Below are 17,847 nucleotides of genomic sequence, written 5' to 3' on the forward strand. Positions count from 1 at the left end.
TTGACTCACATTCAGGCAGAATAAAAATCATCTGGTTCTCATTTTTATGGCATCACATGATGTTTTTATTGATGAGTTTTAAAAGTGAGTTTTCTCATGTTATTCTCTCTACGTGTTGAGGTTTTTAATCACATCATCGTTATTATTCTACATATGTACACTTCTGCTTGATTTTAGAAATTCACAATCATGATGACGTAGTAACGGTTGTAGTTATACTTGCCTCCTTTTTTAGTTGTATTTCTTTTAAATGTTAACTTTAAATTGTATTAGTATAAGTATTATCCATTTCATCAAGCCAAATGGAAATGCATCATTATTATTATAAGTTGTTATTTTTCAGTTAGTGCCCAACTCACCACTACAGCTCACATTACATTAAGATGAAGTGAGTGAACAGAATAATGAATAGAGCAGGTTCAGTTATCTGAGTAATACAACAATTTAACATAATTCAACAGTTTCAGACTGGATTTTGTCCTCCATCACTTCCATTGTGAGGTCATTATGAAGGATCTTCTAATGGTCAGTATGAACAGGAGGAATGATTACAGCAAGAAACACAGGTTTCATGTTCATTTCCTGAATGTTGCTTTAAGACTCACCGGAACATTGTGAACCTTTGTTGATGTTCTTTTTTAATGTGAACACACTTTCTGTTGCTGTCGCATTTTCAGCTGCTGTTTGTGTATTGAGTTTGTTATATTAATGATTATCTCTAATCAGTAATAATAATAATAATAGCAGTGAAGATCTCGCGATAGTTGTCTGGCTCCCAAGGAGGAGTTACAATCTCGCGACAGTTGCCGAGCTCCTGTTTACACCATTAAGAGCCCGGGAGGCAGGTGTCTGTGGCGGGTACCGACAGGAGAAACCGTGAACCGGACAGGTCGACAGTTTCCTGGTTATTGACCCACCGAGCCGCTGTGTATCCAGGTAAAAACTCCTCTGCTGCCCGGCGCTCAGCCTGCTCTGCTGCCGTTAGCTGCTAGCTGCTAGCTGCTAGTAGTGGAGGCCTCAGGTGTTGCTCACCTGAAGTCAGACCGGCTGAGGTCACAGTATCGGGCCACCAGCCTCACCGGGGACACGCCGGGGTCACAGTTACTGGGGTTAAACTGTAGCTGTCCGGTGTAATTACCGGGACACTGAGCTGTTAGGCTAACGGCGACAGTAACCTCCGAGATGCGGATATAACCTGGTTCTCTGAGAAGCTCTCCGTAATGTTAAAACATCAGGCAGGAGCCCAAATGAACAGTGAAACATGTTTTTCTAGCTGTAATTAATAATCTTTACTTTATTGCAAGTCAAACTGTCCCTGCAGTCTAAAACAAGTCAAACTGTCCCTGCAGTCTAAAACAAGTCAAACTGTCCCTGCAGTCTAAAACAAGTCAAACTGTCCCTGCAGTGTAAAACAAGTCAAACTGTCCCTGCAGTCTAAAACAAGTCAAACTGTCCCTGCAGTCTAAAACAAGTCAAACTGTCCCTGCAGTCTTAAACAAGTCAAACTCTCCCTGCAGTGTAAAACAAGTCAAACTGTCCCTGCAGTGTAAAACAAGTCAAACTGTCCCTGCAGTGTAAAACAAGTCAAACTGTCCCTGCAGTCTAAAACAAGTCAAACTGTCCCTGCAGTGTAAAACAAGTCAAACTGTCCCTGCAGTCTAAAACAAGTCAAACTGTCCCTGCAGTCTTAAACAAGTCAAACTGTCCCTGCAGTCTTAAACAAGTCAAACTGTCCCTGCAGTGTAAAACAAGTCAAACTGTCCCTGCAGTCTTAAACAAGTCAAACTGTCCCTGCAGTCTTAAACAAGTCAAACTGTCCCTGCAGTCTAAAACAAGTCAAACTGTCCCTGCAGTGTAAAACAAGTCAAACTGTCCCTGCAGTCTTAAACAAGTCAAACTGTCCCTGCAGTCTTAAACAAGTCAAACTGTCCCTGCAGTCTAAAACAAGTCAAACTGTCCCTGCAGTCTTAAACAAGTCAAACTGTCCCTGCAGTCTAAAACAAGTCAAACTGTCCCTGCAGTGTAAAACAAGTCAAACTGTCCCTGCAGTCTAAAACAAGTCAAACTGTCCCTGCAGTCTTAAACAAGTCAAACTGTCCCTGCAGTCTTAAACAAGTCAAACTGTCCCTGCAGTCTAAAACAAGTCAAACTGTCCCTGCAGTCTTAAACAAGTCAAACTGTCCCTGCAGTGTAAAACAAGTCAAACTGTCCCTGCAGTCTAAAACAAGTCAAACTGTCCCTGCAGTCTTAAACAAGTCAAACTGTCCCTGCAGTGTAAAACAAGTCAAACTGTCCCTGCAGTCTAAAACAAGTCAAACTGTCCCTGCAGTGTAAAACAAGTCAAACTGTCCCTGCAGTGTAAAACAAGTCAAACTGTCCCTGCAGTCTAAAACAAGTCAAACTGTCCCTGCAGTGTAAAACAAGTCAAACTGTCCCTGCAGTGTAAAACAAGTCAAACTGTCCCTGCAGTCTTAAACAAGTCAAACTGTCCCTGCAGTGTAAAACAAGTCAAACTGTCCCTGCAGTCTTAAACAAGTCAAACTGTCCCTGCAGTGTAAAACAAGTCAAACTGTCCCTGCAGTCTTAAACAAGTCAAACTGTCCCTGCAGTGTAAAACAAGTCAAACTGTCCCTGCAGTCTAAAACAAGTCAAACTGTCCCTGCAGTGTAAAACAAGTCAAACTGTCCCTGCAGTCTTAAACAAGTCAAACTGTCCCTGCAGTGTAAAACAAGTCAAACTGTCCCTGCAGTCTAAAACAAGTCAAACTGTCCCTGCAGTCTTAAACAAGTCAAACTGTCCCTGCAGTGTAAAACAAGTCAAACTGTCCCTGCAGTCTAAAACAAGTCAAACTGTCCCTGCAGTCTAAAACAAGTCAAACTGTCCCTGCAGTCTTAAACAAGTCAAACTGTCCCTGCAGTGTAAAACAAGTCAAACTGTCCCTGCAGTCTAAAACAAGTCAAACTGTCCCTGCAGTCTAAAACAAGTCAAACTGTCCCTGCAGTCTAAAACAAGTCAAACTGTCCCTGCAGTCTTAAACAAGTCAAACTGTCCCTGCAGTGTAAAACAAGTCAAACTGTCCCTGCAGTCTTAAACAAGTCAAACTGTCCCTGCAGTGTAAAACAAGTCAAACTGTCCCTGCAGTCTTAAACAAGTCAAACTGTCCCTGCAGTGTAAAACAAGTCAAACTGTCCCTACAGTCTTAAACAAGTCAAACTGTCCCTGCAGTCTTAAACAAGTCAAACTGTCCCTGCAGTGTAAAACAAGTCAAACTGTCCCTGCAGTCTTAAACAAGTCAAACTGTCCCTGCAGTGTAAAACAAGTCAAACTGTCCCTGCAGTCTTAAACAAGTCAAACTGTCCCTGCAGTGTAAAACAAGTCAAACTGTCCCTGCAGTCTTAAACAAGTCAAACTGTCCCTGCAGTCTAAAACAAGTCAAACTGTCCCTGCAGTCTAAAACAAGTCAAACTGTCCCTGCAGTCTTAAACAAGTCAAACTGTCCCTGCAGTCTTAAACAAGTCAAACTGTCCCTGCAGTCTAAAACAAGTCAAACTGTCCCTGCAGTCTTAAACAAGTCAAACTGTCCCTGCAGTCTTAAACAAGTCAAACTGTCCCTGCAGTCTAAAACAAGTCAAACTGTCCCTGCAGTCTTAAACAAGTCAAACTGTCCCTGCAGTCTAAAACAAGTCAAACTGTCCCTGCAGTGTAAAACAAGTCAAACTGTCCCTGCAGTCTAAAACAAGTCAAACTGTCCCTGCAGTCTAAAACAAGTCAAACTGTCCCTGCAGTGTAAAACAAGTCAAACTGTCCCTGCAGTCTTAAACAAGTCAAACTGTCCCTGCAGTCTAAAACAAGTCAAACTGTCCCTGCAGTCTTAAACAAGTCAAACTGTCCCTGCAGTGTAAAACAAGTCAAACTGTCCCTGCAGTCTAAAACAAGTCAAACTGTCCCTGCAGTCTAAAACAAGTCAAACTGTCCCTGCAGTGTAAAACAAGTCAAACTGTCCCTGCAGTGTAAAACAAGTCAAACTGTCCCTGCAGTGTAAAACAAGTCAAACTGTCCCTGCAGTGTAAAACAAGTCAAACTGTCCCTGCAGTGTAAAACAAGTCAAACTGTCCCTGCAGTGTAAAACAAGTCAAACTGTCCCTGCAGTGTAAAACAAGTCAAACTGTCCCTGCAGTGTAAAACAAGTCAAACTGTCCCTGCAGTGTAAAACAAGTCAAACTGTCCCTGCAGTGTAAAAGTCTTTCTTGCTTCTTGACGTTGATGTTTTCTTTCTATAGTGATAGTAACATATTTTATGTTCATCTGGACTAATGACTTGTTTTATGACACGCTGGAAAAACTAAAGCTGTTCTTTTCATTTTAATTAACACAAGACTAAAGAAACCAGATTATTGACATCATAGAAGCTGTCATCAGAGATTTTCTTACTCCACTATTCAAGTATTCCTTTAGAATTAGTCTCTGTACCAAATGTTGAACCACTAATGTATTTTGCATGGATAGATATCTTATCAGTCATTAATAAATGGCTGATCGATCCTTTATTAATGTTTCAGAGTGTTTTCAAAATCACACTATATTATGATCTCATGTCATCAAAAACAGGAGAACATAACAGCCACAATTATTTCTGTTCACTTATTGAAAGTGAAGAGTGCAACAACATTTGAATGGTGGGTTTCATTATTACCAGTAAAGCCATCAATCAACACCCTCTGTGCAAAACTATGGCAGCTGCACAAAAATACATAATTGTGAAATATTGAAATATTTCCATTTTACATATTCTGGGCCACTTTAAGGGCATTATGTGTGTGTGTGTGTATATATATATATATATATATATACACACACACACAAAGACAATGCAGTGTAGCTTACTGGTGGGCCATATTTTTTTTCCCAGGATGGTGAAGTCATGACGGGCCCTACTCTGCTTCTGATTGGCTAGTACTCGTTACCTTCGTTGGTTGGGTTGGTTAGGTTCAGGCGTGAGAAGTGAGATTGGTGAGGGTTAGGGGTAACAGGGTAAACCAGTCATCATCAATCATGACACCCATGACCCCCCCCCCCCCCCCCCCCCCCCCCAAGATGCTCTAAAATATCTCCCTGACAGGTAGGACATGAACCAGCGGAGGGCGGATGCTGAGATACCGAGCTCAGTGAGTGTGGGGAGGAGGATTTGGTGGTTGACTGTATCAAAGGCAGCTGACAGATCCGACAGCAGTAGAGCTGAGGACTGACCAGCAGCTCTAGCTGAAAGCAGTGAGTCCATAACCGACAGTCTCAGTAGAGTGACGGCGCTTAAAGCCGGACTGATTCGGGTCGTACAGGTTGTTCTCAGAAAGGAATTCAGAGACTTGGTTAAAGACTGTGTGCTCAAGTATTTTTGATAAGAAGGGCAGGAGTGAAACCAGTCTGTATTTTTCAACCTGAGCTGGGTTGAGTGCAGGTTTTTTGTGCAGCGGGATGAATCGAGCTTGCTTAAATGTGGCGGCGAAAACACCTGTTGTAAGTGAGGAGTTGATGATGTGTGTGACTGCGGGGTTAAGTGTGGGGAACTGGTCTGTAGAAGGTTGGATGGTATTGGGTCCAGTGGACAGGTAGTGGGACGAGAGTCCAGCAGAAGTTTGGAGACGTCGTCCTCGGTCAGAGGGGAGAACGAGGACAGCGTGGCCCTGTCAGGATCAGAGGACTGATTACAGGAGGTTGGAGGAGGAGGAGGTGGATTGAGGAGCAAATTAAAAGCAGAGAACATTTTCTGAGCGTCTGAGGTTCCACAGATCTTGTTCTGATAGTAAGTGGTCTTAGCTGTTTTTAAACTGGAGGAGAATGATGCTGCTAGGAGACCCTGACAGTCACTGACATCAGTGGACTCTCTGGATTTTCTCTCCGCTGCTCTGAGCTCCATCCTTTGCTCTCTGTCTTCAGTGAGCCGTGGACTAGGGGGATGATGTGAGCAGGTTTGGATGTTAGAGGGCAGAGATGGTGAAGAGAGGAGGCTAGTGAGGAGCAGAGTGTGTCTGTAGCCTCATTATGAGGAGGCAGGGTAGCCAAGACCTCATTGGAAAGTTGAGTCAGTGTGAGCAAAAGGATGTTGAGGTGGAAGGAGACCAACTGGGGAGCAGCATGAGGATGTTCCGTAAGGAGATGGTGAATTGGATAAAGATCTGACAGATGTACGAGGGTGATAGTCAGATTTGCTGTGGAGCAGTTCTGAATAAAAATCTGAGTATTTCCTGCTTTGTGTGTGGGAGGGGTGGAGATCTGTTTGACATCGAATGAAGACAGAAGTGACAGGAAGTCAGCTGCTCGGGTTTTGTCAGTGTGGATATTCAGGACAGTCAGAGGTGTGTCGTCACCAGGAATGGCTGAGTGTAACATGTCTAGTTTGACTACAAAGTTTCCCGGTTGACTCTCTGGTGGTTGATATGACAACCACAACCAGCTGAACAGGAGCAGTAACTCTGATTGTGTGGTATTCAAAGGAGTTGTTGCTTGGCAGAGAAAGCTTACTGGATTTCTGGTGTTTGGAAACGAGGACCCCTCAGAGACTGAGAGTGCGGCTGGTGTATTGGTGTTTTCTGGACGGATCCAGGTTTCGGTCAGGACTAGAACCTGAATGTCTGTCATATTAGCGAGTGCTTGGATGAATTCTGTTTTGTTTACAGTCAACTGGCAGTTCCAATGGCCAAGAGTGAAGGAGGACTGAGTAGACGAGGCTTTTCTGACTGAAATGAGGTTTTCCGGGTTGCACTGTCTACGACAGGTGTGTTGTTTTTTCTCTCGAAAGCATTGGATGACAGGAATGTGTTTGTAGCAGATGGTGAGTGAGGAAGGCTACGTTGATAGATCGTAGAAAGGGACTCACCGTTCGGTGGACTTGCTCGGTGGACAGGTAGACTCGCAGGTCTTTACACAATTCGGTCTTAAGGACTGACGCTTCCACTGATGCTAGAGCGCAGCTTGTGTGTTTAAATACCAGGAAGTGTCACAGCTGAACCCGCCCCTTTCAGATTTTCACAGTAAGGCAACAATAGAGGGCGTGAACCCCGTCAGTGACCCACCAATTGAAATTCAGAGAGCGAAACCAGGAAGTGCTCTGCTCCAACAAAGCCTGAGACAAAGTTTCAGAAACACTCACCAACCAGCTGCTATCTCCTGTGTTCTAGATCAGAGCTTGTTCTGTTTGGAGTTTAGTTCAATCTCTCTTTAAAGGCTTGGTCAGGCTTGGGATTAAGCAAACAGCTCACTGTGTGTGTTCACAGACCAGCAGCAAGATGGCAGATGACCTGGACATCGAGGCGATGCTGGAGGCTCCGTACAGGAAGGTGAGTCTGTCTGTCCACTGAGGTACCGACACACTAGTTTGGCAACACAGCTGTGATCTACAGTTAATCTGGAATCTCATATTATTCCTTCAGTTTTTTGTGCATTGATGTGCAAATAATGCTCATCACACCAGTCCTCAAAGCAGTCCTCTTCACTCTGTAGCTGCTAATGTTAGAATAACTGTAGACAGTAGAGTTGGGCTGATGATGATGATGATGATGATGATGATGATGATGATGATGCGTTCCTTTTCAGACTGTCATGAATAAATGCCCGTCTATCTCTCTTTGTAGACTTGCCTAACGATTTCTCACCTCTGCTCCCCTGAATGCCAGTGTGATCTGTCACAGACATGAAGGTAGTAAAAAGCCCCATCATGCATTGCTGTACTGTGGTCCCCATGGTAACATGACTGTGGTTCCCTTGGTAACTGTAAACTGTCACACCGAGTTTGGCCCAAACCCCCCCCCCTGAGGAGGAACAGCTGAGGATTCTGGGAAATTAAGTGTCAGAGACAGACAGGAGAGCATGGAGCAGCTGAGTGATAATCACAGGAGGATCATGGGAAGGCAGCGTCACAATGCATTAGCATCAGAGTTAGCTGTTAGCTGTTAGCTAAGCATAAAGTAGTAGTTTATGTCCTGCTGGCACCGTTCTGCATCCCGGCTCTGAGCTCTGAGCAGGGACTCAGAATGGAGGTTCAACCGAGACTCTGAAAGTCTCCACATCCTGAGACTAAAAGTGACCGACCGGGTAGTCAGTCTGAACATTTAATCTGTGAGAGCAGCTCCTTAATCTGAGTCAATAAACATTTAATCTGTGAGAGCAGCTCCTTAATCTGAGTCAATAAACATTTAATCTGTGAGAGCAGCTCCTTAATCTGAGTCAATAAACATTTAATCTGAGAGAGCAGCTCCTTAATCTGAGTCAATAAACATTTAATCTGAGAGAGCAGCTCCTCAATCTGAGTCAATAAACATTTAATCTGAGAGCAGCTCCTTAATCTGAGTCAATAATCATTTAATCTGTGAGAGCAGCTCCTTAATCTGAGTCAATAAACATGTAATCTGTGAGAGCAGCTCCTTAATCTGAGTCAATAAACATGTAATCTGTGAGAGCAGCTCCTCAATCTGAGTCAATAAACATTTAATCTGTGAGAGCAGCTCCTCAATCTGAGTCAATAAACATTTAATCTGAGAGCAGCTCCTTAATCTGAGTCAATAATCATTTAATCTGAGAGCAGCTCCTTAATCTGAGTCAATAAACATTTAATCTGAGAGAGCAGCTCCTCAATCTGAGTCAATAAACATTTAATCTGAGAGCAGCTCCTTAATCTGAGTCAATAATCATTTAATCTGTGAGAGCAGCTCCTTAATCTGAGTCAATAAACATGTAATCTGTGAGAGCAGCTCCTTAATCTGAGTCAATAAACATGTAATCTGTGAGAGCAGCTCCTCAATCTGAGTCAATAAACATTTAATCTGTGAGAGCAGCTCCTCAATCTGAGTCAATAAACATTTAATCTGAGAGCAGCTCCTTAATCTGAGTCAATAATCATTTAATCTGAGAGCAGCTCCTTAATCTGAGTCAATAAACATTTAATCTGTGAGAGCAGCTCCTTAATCTGAGTCAATAAACATGTAATCTGTGAGAGCAGCTCCTCAATCTGAGAGTCGTTTAATCTGTGAGAGCAGCTCCTCATACAGGCATGGTACCTGCACAGGTGAGGCAGTGTGTCAGGTGTAGTGGAGGTTGTGTCCGGGGTTCTTCTTCTGGGCTGAGTGTAGTGACTAAGCCTCCTGTCTGCTTCAGGGCCCTTCAGAGGAGTCCCACCACAGAAGAAGAAGAGTCGCGTCTGCTGCCGGAGTTCCAGCCGGCTACCGGGCTGCAGCCTGGGACTGACTGACTGATCCAGACTGACCTCTGACCTCTAACACCCCCCACGCCCCCACGCCCCCCCCGTCACACACAACAATCTGTTTCAATGTGACTCATTTAACTGTGTCTATATTCTCTCTTGTCCCCCCTCCCTCCTGGACACCTGAATGTTGCGTCCTCATGCTGTTCTCTGTCGACCCGCTTAGGACGACGCCAAGAACCCGAATCCCAACGGGCAGGAGGAGCACAGCAAGAGGTACCCGTCTTTCTGACTGTCTGTGAGACAGGTGCTGCGTGTTACAGGCGTTAGCTGACGTGACGCTCATGGCGTGACAGCGGGAGGAGGTGTGTCAATGTACCTGACTCACCGTGTGACCCGGGTGGACCCGTGTTCTGATTGGCTGCTGTGTGTCCAGCAGGAAGAAGCGCAGCCACAGTCGCAGCCGTGAAAGGAAGTGCAGCCGCAGTCGAGACAGGAAGAGAAGCCGCAGCCGAGAACGCAAACGCAGCCGAGACAGACGGAGAAGCCGCAGCCGAGAGCGCCGCCGCAGCTGCAGCAAGAGCCGAGAGAGGGGGGGGCGCTACAGGGAGCATCACAAACAGTCAGTACTGCAATACTGTAATACTGCAAGTTATACTGCAAGTTATTATAGAGTATCACAAACAGTCAGTACTGCAATACTGTAATACTGCAAGTTATACTGCGAGTTATTATAGAGTATCACAAACAGTCAGTACTGCAATACTGTAATACTGCAAGTTATACTGCAAGTTATTATAGAGTATCACAAACAGTCAGTACTGCAATACTGTAATACTGCAAGTTATACTGCGAGTTATTATAGAGTATCACAAACAGTCAGTACTGCAATACTGTAATACTGCAAGTTATACTGCAAGTTATTATAGAATAGTGGAAGTCACAGTGGAGGAGGAAGTGCATCTCTCTAACCTGTCTCTCTCTCTCTAACCTGTCTCTCTCTCTCTAACCTGTCTCTCTCTCTAACCTGTCTCTCTCTCTAACCTGTCTCTCTCTCTCTAACCTGTCTCTCTCTCTAACCTGTCTCTCTCTCTCTAACCTGTCTCTCTCTCTAACCTGTCTCTCTCTCTCTCTAACCTGTCTTTCTCTCTCTAACCTGTCTCTCTCTCTAACCTGTCTCTCTCTCTAACCTGTCTCTCTCTCTCTAACCTGTCTCTCTCTCTCTAACCTGTCTCTCTCTCTAACCTGTCTCTCTCTCTCTAACCTGTCTCTCTCTCTAACCTGTCTCTCTCTCTCTCTAACCTGTCTTTCTCTCTCTAACCTGTCTCTCTCTCTCTCTAACCTGTCTCTCTCTCTCTGTCCAGCCGTCGGCGGTCCAGGAGTAAGAGTCCTGTCAGGAAGGAGAAGAGTCCAATAAGGTGAGAGCTTGTTATGATGTCATTTGACTTCAGATTTCTGTGTGGTTTAAAGGCATGTCTGTTTACACTCCAGGTGCATTATGGGAGATGTAGTGAGTAAAAGTCAGGACGTCTGTACCCTGCACTGCTGCTCAGATGTATTCTGTCTCTCCTGTCTCTATGGAGGGTTACAGTCAGACTAGTCTTGCATAACCAGACCCATCACCACAGCGCTAAGCCCAGGATGCAGCGACTGTGCCCTTGCAGAATGGTGTTGGAGTAGGGAGGGTACTAAATCCCAGCAAAAGAAAGTGCCACATACAACAGTAAAAGACGTATGTCGACTGTGTTACACAAGGCGGCTGATGGCAGACTAATAACTACAGTCAGACTACAGTCAGACAGGGAGTCAGACTACAGTCAGACTACAGTCAGACAGGGAGTCAGACTATAGTCAGACTACAGTCAGACGGAGTCAGACTACAGTAAGACTACAGCCAGACAGGTCAGTCAGACTACAGTCAGACTACAGTCAGACAGGGAGTCAGACTATAGTCAGACTACAGTCAGACAGGGAGTCAGACTACAGTAAGACTACAGTCAGACGGAGTCAGACTATAGTCAGACTACAGTCAGACAGGTGAGTCAGACTATAGTCAGACTACAGTCAGACAGGTGAGTCAGACTACAGTCAGACAGGTGAGTCAGACTATAGTCAGACAGGTGAGTCAGACTATAGTCAGACTACAGTCAGACAGGTGAGTCAGACTATAGTCAGACTACAGTCAGACGGAGTCAGACTATAGTCAGACTACAGTCAGACAGGGGAGTCAGACTACAGTCAGACTACAGTCAGACAGGGGAGTCAGACTACAGTCAGACTACAGTCAGACAGGGGAGTCAGACTACAGTCAGACTACAGTCAGACAGGGGAGTCAGACTACAGTCAGACAGGCGAGTCAGACTACAGTCGGACTACAGTCAGACAGGCGAGTCAGACTACAGTCGGACTACAGTCAGACAGGCGAGTCAGACAGGCGAGTCAGACTATAGTCAGACTACAGTCAGACAGGTGAGTCAGACTACAGTCAGACAGGTGAGTCAGACTACAGTCAGATGTCAGTCAGACAGGTGAGTCAGACTACAGTCAGATGTCAGTCAGACAGGTGAGTCAGACTACAGTCAGACTACAGTCAGATGTCAGTCAGACAGGTGAGTCAGACTACAGTCAGACTACAGTCAGACGGAGTCAGACTACAGTAAGACTACAGCCAGACAGGTCAGTCAGACTACAGTCGGACTACAGTCAGACTACAGTCAGACAGGGAGTCAGACTATAGTCAGACTACAGTCAGACAGGGAGTCAGACTACAGTCAGATGTCAGTCAGACGGAGTCAGACTACAGTAAGACTACAGCCAGACAGGTCAGTCAGACTACAGTCGGACTACAGTCAGACTACAGTCAGACGGAGTCAGACTATAGTCAGACTACAGTCAGACAGGTGAGTCAGACTATAGTCAGACTACAGTCAGACAGGTGAGTCAGACTACAGTCAGACAGGTGAGTCAGACTATAGTCAGACAGGTGAGTCAGACTATAGTCAGACTACAGTCAGACAGGTGAGTCAGACTATAGTCAGACTACAGTCAGACTACAGTCAGACTATAGTCAGACAGGGGAGTCAGACTACAGTCAGACTACAGTCAGACAGGGGAGTCAGACTACAGTCAGACTACAGTCAGACAGGGGAGTCAGACTACAGTCAGACAGGCGAGTCAGACTACAGTCAGACAGGCGAGTCAGACTACAGTCGGACTACAGTCAGACAGGCGAGTCAGACTACAGTCAGACAGGTGAGTCAGACTACAGTCAGATGTCAGTCAGACAGGTGAGTCAGACTACAGTCAGATGTCAGTCAGACAGGTGAGTCAGACGTCAGTCAGACTACAGTCAGACAGGTGAGTCAGACTACAGTCAGACTACAGTCAGACAGGTGAGTCGGACTACAGTCAGACTACAGTCAGGCAGGGGAGTCGGACTACAGTCAGACTACAGTCAGGCAGGGGAGTCGGACTACAGTCAGACTACAGTCAGACAGGGGAGTCGGACTACAGTCAGACGGGGAGTCAGACTACAGTCAGACAGGGGAGTCGGACTACAGTCAGACAGGGGAGTCGGACTACAGTCAGACGTCAGTCAGACTACAGTCAGACGGTGGTCAGACTACAGTCAGACAGGGGAGTCAGACTACAGTCAAACTACAGTCAGACAGGTGAGTCAGACCACAGTCAGACAGGGGAGTCGGACTACAGTCAGACCACAGTCAGACAGGGGAGTCGGACTACAGTCAGACCACAGTCAGACAGGGGAGTCGGACTACAGTCAGACCACAGTCAGACAGGTGAGTCAGACTGCAGTCAGAGAGTTAATCCAGGTGTAGTGACACTGACTCTGCAGGCAGCCTCTACAGTCAGTATGGAGGGTTACAGTCAGACAGGTAGTGTGGGTGTTGTGACAGCTCTCCACTACAAACTCCATGTGATGTCTGACTGAGCTTTTGTGTGAATACAGCAGCTCATGTTCCAGAGAATCCACGGCGAGCGTTTTGGCGTGTTGATGACGTTTCTAACATGCGGCTGGCGCGAGATAAATGCAACAGGCCAGCTTGTTTTGACTGGGCCTGAAGGCTTCGCTGTGAAGCTGGCGCTGATGGGAGAGAGTACTTCCTGTAGTTTGATGCTGTTGACTCTGTGCAGGCAGCCGATAGATAACCTGACTCCAGAGGAGCGCGATGCCAGGACGGTGTTCTGCATGCAGCTGGCAGCCAGGATACGACCCAGAGACCTGGAGGAGTTCTTCTCTGCTGTGGGGAAGGTAAACGCTGACACTGGCTGTGTTTCCACTGCAGAGAAACAAGCTGTAAGTCTGCAGCTCTTCATCTGACAGCTCAGTGTCCTCAGTTGTCACTGCAGCCAGTATGCTAGTATGCTAGTATGCTAGTATGCAGTATGCAGTATGCTAGTATGCAGTATGCAGTAGTACATACTTAGTTAGTACATAGTATGTATTACACTAGTGGGTGGTGGTTTTCGGTGGCTGGTTGCCGTGGTAACCGCCGCTGCGGTCACTCTGCAGGTTCGGGACGTGAGGATGATCTCAGACAGGAATTCGCGCAGGTCAAAGGGCATCGCCTACATCGAGTTTGTGGAGGCCAACTCTGTCCCTCTGGCCATCGGGCTGACGGGGCAAAGGCTGCTGGGAGTTCCCATCATTGTACAGGCCTCGCAGGTACACACACACACACACACACACACACACACAGATGTATGCAGTTTTCAGTAACACTTGATTTTACTGCGGCTTTAATTTCATATTAATTTCCTGGAAATGTGCAGGTATTTAACGGTTCATTATTAGGACATTTGGTACAAATTATAAGAAACAACTTCAAAAAGTGTGACGTTGGTTACGATTCATTATATTCATATGTAACTAGTGCAGTCCCCTTCAAAACGTGCCGATTGCTTATTATTTCTCAAAAACCACAAATATACAGACTGGTGACACGTTAAAGGAAAACCTGGTCCAGGTCTGAGTGCTGGACCCCTACAGTGAGGGGGTCTGGTCCAGGTCTGAGTGCTGGACCCCTACAGTGAGGGGGTCTGGGGGCTCTGTTATGCCGGCAGGGTTTGGGGAAGGGTCACTGCTAATCAATACAAAGTAGTTGTGAGTGATCAGCTTTATCCTGATGGGAGTGGTCTCTTCACAGTCACCAGATCTCAACCCAGCATCATCATCATCACAACACCACATGAGGAAGATCTTTATGAAGCATGATGTTCAGAGTCTGTAGGATCAATAACAAGGCTGAGGACCTCAACCCTGTTCTCCCATTACAGAAAGCAGGTTTCTGTAATACCATGAAATAATGCAGGCTGCTGGAGGACGGAGGGGATCTGGGCTGTAATCTAAACAACTTCTGGTTGATGTGTTTAAAACAGACTCAGGAGTTTAAAACAGACTCAGGAGTTTAAAACAGACTCAGGAGTTTAAAACAGACTCAGGAGTTTAAAACAGACTCAGGAGTTTTAAAGACGAGTCAAAACACATTTTCTGTGTTCAGGCAGAGAAGAACAGAGCAGCAGCTGCAGCCAACAACCTGCAGAAAGGAACATCTGGACCCATGAGGCTCTACATCGGATCTCTGCACTTCAACATCACCGAGGAGATGCTGAGAGGAATCTTTGAACCGTTTGGACGGGTGAGACGCGCTAATACACACTAATACACACTAATACACATACTAATACACACTAACACACACACTAATACACACTAACACACACTAATACACACACTAATACACACTAATACACACTAACACACACACTAATACACACTAATACACACTAACACACACTAATACACACTAACACACTAATACACACTAACACACACACTAATACACACTAATACACACTAACACACACTAATACACACTAATACACACTAATACACACTAATACACACACTAATACACACTAATACACACTAACACACACACTAATACACACTAATACACACTAACACACACTAATACACACTAATACACACTAATACACACACTAATACACACTAACACACACTAACACACACTAACACACACTAATACACACTAATACACACTAATACACACTAATACACACTAATACACACTAACACACACTAATACACACTAATACACACTAACACACACACTAATACACACTAATACACACTAACACACACTAATACACACTAACACACTAATACACACTAACACACACACTAATACACACTAATACACACTAACACACACACTAATACACACTAACACACACACTAATACACACTAATACACACTAACACACACTAATACACACTAACACACTAATACACACTAACACACACACTAATACACACTAATACACACTAACACACACTAATACACACTAATACACACTAATACACACACTAATACACACACTAATACACACACTAATACACACACTAACACACACTAATACACACTAATACACACTAACACACACTAATACACACTAATACACACACACTAACACACACTAATACACACTAATACACGCATATACACACTAATACACACACACTCACACATGTGCATGCGTGATTGTGTTAGTGTGTGTGTGTGTGTATTAGTGTGTGTGTGTGTGTATGTGTGTTAGTGTGTATTAGTGTGTGTTAGTGCGTGTGTGTGTGTGTGTGTTAGTGTGTGTATGTGTGTGTTAGTGTGTGTATGTGTGTGTTAGTGTGTGTATGTGTGTGTTAGTGTGTATTAGTGTGTGTATGTGTGTTAGTGTGTGTTAGTGCGTGTGTATATGTGTGTTAGTGTGTGTTAGTGTGTATTAGTGTGTGTATGTGTGTGTTAGTGTGTGTATGTGTGTGTTAGTGTGTATTAGTGTGTGTATGTGTGTTAGTGTGTATTAGTGTGTGTTAGTGCGTGTGTGTGTGTGTGTTAGTGTGTGTATGTGTGTGTTAGTGTGTGTATGTGTGTGTTAGTGTGTGTATGTGTGTGTTAGTGTGTATTAGTGTGTGTATGTGTGTTAGTGTGTATTAGTGTGTGTTAGTGCGTGTGTATATGTGTGTTAGTGTGTGTTAGTGTGTGTTAGTGTGTGTATGTGTGTGTTAGTGTGTGTATGTGTGTGTTAGTGTGTATTAGTGTGTGTATGTGTGTGTTAGTGTGTATTAGTGTGTGTTCGTGTGTGTGTGTGTTAGTGTGTGTATGTGTGTGTTAGTGTGTATTAGTGTGTGTGAGACTGTTTGTGTTGTTGTGTTTCACAGATCGAGAGCATCCAGCTGATGATGGACAGTGAGACCGGACGCTCCAAAGGATACGGCTTCATCACAGTGAGTTCTTCCTCACCACCACCACCATCATCATCATCATCATCCTCATCATCATCACAGTGCTTCAACTAACAGTCAGTTTCATCATCAATCAGTCTCAATCGTTTGGTCAATAAAATACAAATATCTCAGTTTCCATCATCCGGACGTTTATTGTTAAAGCTCATTTAAAACGAGACTGAAAGTGTTTTACAGACTGAGAAATGCAACCAAATAAAACACAGTTATGAGGATCAAAGCAAAATTAATGTCTAGAATAAAATGCACAAACATGAGATTTAAATCCTAAAAACACAACAGCACTGCAATCAATATAAAATAATGTGATTTATTTAAACTGCTGCCAGTGAAGAGTCGTACGTAACGACTTCCTGCAGATCACACAAACAACACAGCTGAACATGAGAACCATGAGGACTCAACGTTCTATAAAACAGAAAATACTGTACTTGAGTTCCATTTATAACCTTTATTAAATAAACTTTCAGCTCAACATCAGCAGCAAATAAAATCATCAATAATGTTATTAAAATAAATCTAGTTGGATGTTTGAGGCAGATTATGTCTCCTGACTCACTGAATCAAACCTCATCTGGGAACATTTGGGAACATTTGGGAACAGTTTTGCTCGTCTATGGCATCGTGTTTGTTGGCAGGTGAGATTCGTCGTCAGTTGTCGTCACACCAAACGCCACGATTGGTCCAAACCACAAACAGCTGCTGATTCAGACGTTTATGTGGAAAAGTTGCTGTAATTTAGTAAAATTGCAGCTCTGATAAATATTGCAGAGACTTTAGAGTTTAGTCATTGCGATGCAGAGTCACGTCAAGTCACACGTCGCCTCACATGTCAAGTCACACGTCGCCTCACATGTCGAGTCACACGTCGCCTCACATGTCAAGTCACACGTCGCCTCACATGTCAAGTCACACGTCGCCTCACACGTCGCCTCACATGTTGGAGGACGAGTGGCGAACTGTAATTACAGTCGTGTATAAAGTGGTATGTTAGTGCAGCGGGTGGCGTCGTCTCTGACGGACTCTGACTGTCAGTTTGCAGATGCAGAATGTGCTAAGAAAGCTCTGGAGCAGCTGAACGGCTTCGAGTTGGCGGGTCGGCCCATGAAGGTGGGTCATGTGACAGAGCGGACCGATGCCTCCACCGCCTCTTCTTTCCTCGACAGCGACGAACTCGAGCGAACCGGCATCGACCTCGGAACCACCGGACGGCTGCAGCTCATGGCCCGACTTGCAGAGGGTGAGACCAGACCAGTTCTGATTCTGACTACAGATTTCAGTCCCGATACCAACACCTGGGCTGAGGCACCGA

At 44.9% G+C, this 17,847-nt stretch overlaps 1 protein-coding gene across 6 annotated transcripts in view; it reads left to right on the forward strand.

The window, feature by feature from the left end:
* The first annotated feature begins 783 nt into the window (after nucleotides 1–783).
* Nucleotides 784–17,847, forward strand: part of rbm39a (RNA binding motif protein 39a) — a 22,040-nt gene continuing 4,976 nt past the window's right edge. The window contains exons 1-11 of one of the 6 annotated variants that reach the window (XM_042403558.1): nucleotides 785–936; nucleotides 7,272–7,334; nucleotides 7,629–7,693; nucleotides 9,420–9,469; nucleotides 9,630–9,815; nucleotides 10,558–10,611; nucleotides 13,349–13,466; nucleotides 13,728–13,880; nucleotides 14,716–14,853; nucleotides 16,452–16,517; nucleotides 17,571–17,775. In XM_042403558.1, the coding sequence (XP_042259492.1) occupies nucleotides 7,688–7,693; nucleotides 9,420–9,469; nucleotides 9,630–9,815; nucleotides 10,558–10,611; nucleotides 13,349–13,466; nucleotides 13,728–13,880; nucleotides 14,716–14,853; nucleotides 16,452–16,517; nucleotides 17,571–17,775 (976 nt within the window). In that variant the 5' untranslated portion in view covers nucleotides 785–936; nucleotides 7,272–7,334; nucleotides 7,629–7,687. Of the gene's footprint in view, nucleotides 937–7,271; nucleotides 7,335–7,628; nucleotides 7,694–9,289; nucleotides 9,322–9,419; nucleotides 9,470–9,629; nucleotides 9,816–10,557; nucleotides 10,612–13,348; nucleotides 13,467–13,727; nucleotides 13,881–14,715; nucleotides 14,854–16,451; nucleotides 16,518–17,570; nucleotides 17,776–17,847 lie in introns of those variants that run through there. The other 5 variants (XM_042403565.1, XM_042403556.1, XM_042403546.1 and 2 more) reach the window with 5 other exon arrangements.

This window comes from Thunnus maccoyii, chromosome 3 (genome assembly GCF_910596095.1).
Source record: "Thunnus maccoyii chromosome 3, fThuMac1.1, whole genome shotgun sequence".
NCBI lineage: Eukaryota > Metazoa > Chordata > Actinopteri > Scombriformes > Scombridae > Thunnus > Thunnus maccoyii.